The sequence below is a fragment of the Volvox carteri genome (genome assembly GCF_000143455.1).
Source record: "Volvox carteri f. nagariensis unplaced genomic scaffold VOLCAscaffold_51, whole genome shotgun sequence".
Classification (NCBI taxonomy): Eukaryota; Viridiplantae; Chlorophyta; class Chlorophyceae; order Chlamydomonadales; family Volvocaceae; genus Volvox; species Volvox carteri.
This window is the reverse complement of record NW_003307594.1, coordinates 48517-54858: the sequence shown is the minus strand read 5'-3', so window position 1 is coordinate 54858 and position 6342 is coordinate 48517. Positions and strand designations below refer to the sequence as shown.

The window sequence follows — 6342 nt, the reverse complement described above, 5'->3', positions numbered from 1 at the left end:
CCTAAACTCCCACCCACATGCCCGTGGGCCCCCTCCCCGCCCGGCTCCCTCCGTGGGCCCCCTCTTACTTGCACATCTGCCGCTGCAGCTTGCCTCGATTGAGGTAGCCCTGTAGGAGGCAGCATGCCGAGATAGGCGGCCAGAGGCCGTGGGGACGGGCATCAGGGCGTCAGGAAGCGATGCCGCGGCTCCGAAATAGCGGGAAGGGAAAAAGGGGAGAGGGCAGTGGGCGGTGGGCGGTTTGGTTACAGGACCTGGACTGAAGCTGTGGATGCTCGCCTCGGTAAGGTTTGCGAAAGGGGGGGGGAGGGTGGTGTAGGGGTGTAAGATGCACAGAGGAGAGCAGTGCAGCGCTCCGCGCTGACCCAGATGGGATCCAGATGAGATCCAGATGCGACTGGGCTCTGTCCGAGAGAGGGGCTGATCAGAGGGCCGTCGGAGGCCCTGACCCACATCGGGGTCGGGGGTTATTTCTGGTATCTTCGCAGGGCAAATTGGGAAGGCATGCCTGCTGAGGCAGCTTGCTGGGTTCCAACCGGCCACCAGGCTGCCTTTTCCCACGTGGATCGGTCAGGTAGGTTTGTCTCCGGGAAAGCATCTGGGGCGCACCTGGATGAATTTGCTATCCAGGTCGACCGCTTTGTTGAGATCGCGGAGCGCCTGGGAGAGGCTCCGCAAGCTTATGTATGCCGCGGCTCGCTTGGTGTACAACAGCGGCACAGTGGACTGCAGGTCTGGAGCGCGTGCAGCAGGGATTTTTGGTGAGGTGTTCAGGTTGCGCTGGTAGAAGGGCGTCGTTCAAGCAAGGGGGAAAGGCAGGGCGTCAGGGCTCACCAATCGCTGATGAGTAATGGCGAATCGCCGCGTTGAACTCCGAGTTCGAGAACGCTGTGTCGCCGAGCTTGAGGAATTGAGCGACGTCAGCGAGACATGACCAAGGCTCTGCATGTATTCAAGCTGGTTTCAGTTCTAGTTGGAAACAGTGATGCACCAGCCGAACAGTTGCACTAATAGCTTACTTTGGGCAAGCCCCACCAAGATGAGAGCTAGCGCTAAGAATTTGCGTTGGGAAAGCATGGTTATTGCGCAGCGCCCATACACAAGCAAGGAAACTTAGCGTGACGGAAAGCGCATGAAAATTTCCCGAAGGCAGTAAATGAAAAAGGTCGGGAGACCCTGAATGAGGGCTCCTATAAATTTGTAACGATTTGGGGAGAAGGGGTGACGTCGCCGCTGGTACGGAAGCGACAACAACCTTAACGGGTTTTGCCGAACCTATGGAAACTTGGTCAACAACATGGCGAAATGATTAGAGTGTGTTTCCATAGTATGATCATGGAAACCTTTTTACTTCTGATCACCTTGACCGCAGCTGTTGCGCCTTCTAAAGGCTTTACAGAGCAGTAGCTTTAAAATTGGCCTTGCCTATGGTGATCCTCGCGTGACATTTTTGCTGCAAAATAGCATGGCAGCTCGTCAGCTTTTGAACACCTTCTGCCTGCTTGCAGCATACTGTGCATGTGCATCACTTGGCACCAGTCTCTCCGTCCACTCTAGGCTGGGCGATGGCCACCAGCATCAACACCGATCACTCCTAGCTTCCGCACAGGAGGTTTCGTCGCCTGACGTCCCGCTCAATGGTGCCTGCGCGGCGGACATTGTGCAGCACTGCAGGCACCTGCTGACCGAGGTAAGCACGACCCCAGGGCGATGTCTCTAAGGCTCCATCCCCGCGCATCTGCGTCCCTCCCTCACGGTCCTTGCCTTGGCCTCCTTTTGACCATCAGGAAGCCAAAGCTTCGGCCAGCTCAACGACGGACGCTGTACAAACAGCAGCAACAGCGGTCGCGATCGATGCCGCCGCATCCAATCCGGCTGTAAAGTCTCAGGATTCTGCTGGTACAGTGCAGGACGCTGCCGGCAATGCTGATGCCGCTGCCGCCGCGACGCAGCAGGCAACAGCAACCGCAGCGGCAGATGCCGGCGGCGCCACGGACGGTTCCACAGCCTCTAATGCAAGCAGGGTTGTGGCTACAGATGACGTATCTGGGTCAGTTACCGCCGGGGGGGGTGCCATGGAAGCGGATGCGGCCGGCGGCAGCTCCACCGCTGTGGCGGCTTCCACAGCTGCGGCCACCCAGCAGCAGCAGCAGCAACAGCAAGGGACCCAGCATAGGCGGCGCCACCTCATGGCGGCAACCCAGGCCGGGGGCCCCACGGTGTCGGGATCATCCGCCGTTGCTGCGGAGCTCAACGCCGCAATGGCACACAGCGATGACCTGGGTCGCGCGATGCAGCTGCTGGGGCTGCGAAGCGAGCTGGACACGCGTGCCATGGCGTCGGCCTCGGCGCCCCTCGCCCGGTACGTGGGTGGTGGCGGGGGTGGGCCCGGGCAGGCATAAGCCAGTGGGCGAGTCAGGGGGGAGAAATTAGCATACAGGACTCCAGAACATGGGCGCTGTGGTTGACTACGTGGGGCTCCTGGGGTACTGTCACTCCGTCCGCTCTCCGCTGTCCTTCCAAACCAAAGGGTAGGGTAGGGTAGGGTAGCAGCGAACGGAGAACTCCTTACATGTGGAAAAGATCTCTCAGCACATCTGAGACCCGACCCCCTTTCCCGCGGTGTAGCGGCCCGGAGGGGTTACCTAGGGGGGCCACACCCCACCCGTGCCCTCATGGGCTCACGGTCGGGGGTCCAGGACCCGTCATGGGTTCATGGGCGCGTTCCGGGTCTGTGTGTGTGTGTGTGCGAGAGAGGCCCTCCTCCCCCCGGTGTGTGAGCCGCTTGACACGGAGATGCATCTGTGGTTTCATGATTTCTGAGCCGCGGGCAGAGGAACTGGCGAAAATGGCACGTGCGCGTGTCTGTCTCTGTGTGTCTGTGTGTGTCTGTCTGTCTGTGTGTGTGTGTCTGTCTGTCTGTGTGTGTCTGTCTGTCTGTGTGTGTGTCCGTTCAGGGCTCCGTAAGGCCGCCCCCAGGCCGCATCACTTGCTGCCCGGGGACACCCTTCAGCACGCGGTACGCCCGAGGGCTGACCCGGCCGGGCCGGACCTGAGCTGAGCTGACCTGACCTGAGCTGAGCTGAGCTCACCCGCCCCCACAGGTGTCTGCTCTCGGCCATGCATGCCAGCCAGATGTCCATCAGCCCCAACATACCCATCGTGTCGGACGGGTGTAAGGCGGAGGTGCGTTGCGGCGCAGGGCCCCCAAAGCGGGGGTCGGGTGGATGGTTGGGTAGGCGGGTGGGATGTTGCGACTCCTAAACGGAGCCACCAGCGGGTGAGGGGTCCTATCTCCCGTATGGGAGATTGAAAAGGCTGAGACGACGCCGGATGCTGTGGGACCCGCCTACCCGGGAAGGGTGGTGGGATGGGGTAAGAGTCGGAAAGGACCGCCTGGCTGGCTGGCGGCTGGTAGAGTAGAGTTGAGAGCATGGCCTCTTAAGTAAGGAAGGGCGTGCCGGGGTTGGCCGGGCTTTGCTGGAGGGGGGCACGCATAGGCCTGGGGCAGGCGGAGGTGTGTCAGGGGTGCGGGTGTGAGCACACAGGAGCAGGTGTGTGTGGGGGGGGGGTGAGGTAAGAGGACTTGCGGGGCAATGGGGGGTCGGCGGCCAATTAAAAGTGGTTGATTTGGGAGGGGTAGATCCAGGGCGAGCTCTTCTCTATGAGCTGAGGCCCACATGGATAAGATTGGAGGGAGGTGCACGGGAGAACGCGGTATCATTCCCCCCCCCTGCTGCTGATCATCAGTGCATCATCATCACCTCCTCCCTCCACCGGTCGGACCTGCTCCATGTCACGACGGCCTGGGTTCACTTCCCCCTTCCGTTACACCCCTCCTCTCTTTTTCTCTTTTCCTCTGTCGCTTTTCCCTACGTATATGTATACGTATGTGTATACCTACGTGTGTGTGTATCGTGTCTTCCTTTTCCGGGTGCCCTTCCCGGACCTCCTGCTGGGGTGGTGCTGTGGTCGCAGGTCCGGTCCCTGCTGGTCCAGCGAGCCAGCGAGCTGCGGTACGACCCGCCTCTGCTGGCGGCGTGTGCACACGACATCGTGGCGCGATGCGGGGACGTGGGGCCGGAGTCCGTGGCGGTGGTCAGGTGCGGGTGCGGGTGCGGGTGGGGGTGCGGGTGTGCGCCGTAGGGAGGAAGTGCTGGAAGGAGATGTCACATGCTGCATGTGTGTGAGAGAGCGGGGTGGAGTACTGGGAGCCGGAACGGAGCAGCTCGGGGGGGGGGAACACGACCTGACCTGTAAAGCGAAGCCGAGCTCCCCAACATGGGAAACGACATAGAAATCTGAGCAGCTGAGCTGCATCATGTGTATCATATCGCTCGTCATATGTATGTATGTATGTATGTATGTATGCTATGTATGTATGTATGTATGTATCCGCGTCCGTGTGCGCGTGTACTGAGCCACACATGCCCGTGCTCGCAGGTGTCTCAAGGCCTCCAAGCCGCAGCTGCTGCCGCTGTGCCGCGCCGCGGTCACTGCCCGCCAGGCCGCAGCTGCGGAGGACCTCAGCCTGGACCCGGAGCTGCAGCGGAGTTGCGGGGCGGAGCGGGAGAAGCTGTGTCTGGAGGCGGGGTGGGTCAGGGGGGCAATAGAGCGCACACGATAACACACGCATGCATACATACATACATACATACATACATACATACATACATACATACATACATATATACATACATACATACATACATACATACATACATACATACATACATACATACATATATACATACATATATACATACATACGCTACTACTCAGGTTGGGCACTACCCAGGAAAGGCACGGACCATTGCCCCCGGGAGATCCCGGGATCGAGACCTGTCAGGATTGAAAATCCTTCCGATGGTGGAAGGTAAAGTGCCCTTAGTCGATGGACTCTGGTGACCTGGGATAAAGTTGACTCGCGAGCCGACCAGGAATGGAGTTGGGCCGCCATCGATCCGGCAGATTCCGTTGGATGCTGGTGGTGGGTGCGGAACCTGAGCGATCCACTGAGAAGTTGGCTAGGGTGACTGGATGAGGGTGCCCCGAAATACCGGGGAAGGCAGGATTTCGCCGGGTAGCGGCCACAGGGTGAAGACATGGCCCCCCCTGTCCCACACATCACAAGTAATTGGGATTATGACCAGGCAAGCTAAGACGGCGGCGAAGCAAAGGGGATGGAAGGCTCATGGACGGCGCGAAGAGCTCCGGACATCAGGAATTATGCTACGTGTCGTACATCTCGTGTACTACACGGCTGGCCGAGCACGACCCCGCACTCCCAAAACTCTGGCCGTGTACACGGTCCCTTCTTCTTCCTCTCCGCCCCCACGTCCTCCCCTCCCCCCCACTTCCTTTCACCAGGCCCCGTGGGTCCCACCACACCACGTCCTACTCCGGTCCATGGCCCCCTCCCCCGGCTTTTACGGACACCCCCGCACTTGTGCGGAACTTGTAACTTAACACTCAGCCCTTGCCTCGGTCCTCAACCTTTCGCTTGAATCCCTCTGCCCTCGCCCCTGCCCATATGCCCTTATGCCCGGCCATCCACTCCACTCCCACCCACGACTCCGGTCCCACCCACCCTCCCCAATCCCCCACCCAATCCCCCAACCACCCAACCACCCATACACACACACATGCTCGCTCTAACCCCCCGACGCCTCTACCCATCCTCCCTGCAGCTGGGGCGAGGGCGCGGCCCAGGCTTGCCTCCTGGGTCACCTCCGCGGCTCCCTCCCCCAGGTGTTCTCACGCGTCATATTCCCCGTTGAGGGCGGCGGCGGTAGCGGGGCCAGTGCGACTGCTGCCGCCACCCCGTCGTCCTCCTCTTCCTCGTCCGCGGTGGAGCTGTCCGCCAACTGCTCGGCGGCACTTGTTCGGCGGCTAATGGAGGAGGGGGAGGATGTACGGTTCAACTACCGGTACGCCGTGTTCCTCGTGTTATGCAGAGTCGTGTATTGAGGGGGGAGTGAGGTGGGGGGGGGGGTTGGGAAAGACGAACCACACGCGATTGAAGCTGCTGCCAGGGCAAGATAGTAGCAAACGTAAAAACTGACCGAAAGGCGTCCGTGGCGACTGTGACGACTGTAACCTCGGGATGACGAAGTGACGTAGATGTTGGAAATCCTACCCACCTAAGCCGCCAGAAATTAGCTGAATAGTATAGCCAATCCGTAAAGTAGTAGGTGTAAAAAATTGGGGGGGGGGGAGAGTTTGGGGTGAGGCCAGGTCACGTAACCTCACGACCTGCCACGTACACCTAGCCAACTAGCCAGCCAGCCATCCGGCCCTCACTGCCCTGCCCTGTCGCAGGTTATCCTCAGCCTGTGCGGG

At 60.1% G+C, this 6342-nt stretch overlaps 1 protein-coding gene across 1 annotated transcript in view; it reads left to right on the top strand.

Moving 5' to 3' along the window:
* Positions 1-1465: 1465 nt before the first annotated feature.
* Positions 1466-6342, top strand: part of VOLCADRAFT_96272 (uncharacterized protein) — a gene marked incomplete at both ends in the record, with an annotated part of 18355 nt that continues 13478 nt past the window's right edge. The window contains 7 exons of the mRNA XM_002955388.1: positions 1466-1690; positions 1788-2366; positions 2958-3019; positions 3105-3186; positions 3979-4103; positions 4444-4593; positions 5691-5913. Of these exons, the coding sequence (XP_002955434.1) occupies positions 1466-1690; positions 1788-2366; positions 2958-3019; positions 3105-3186; positions 3979-4103; positions 4444-4593; positions 5691-5913 (1446 nt within the window). The remainder of the gene's footprint in view (positions 1691-1787; positions 2367-2957; positions 3020-3104; positions 3187-3978; positions 4104-4443; positions 4594-5690; positions 5914-6342) is intronic.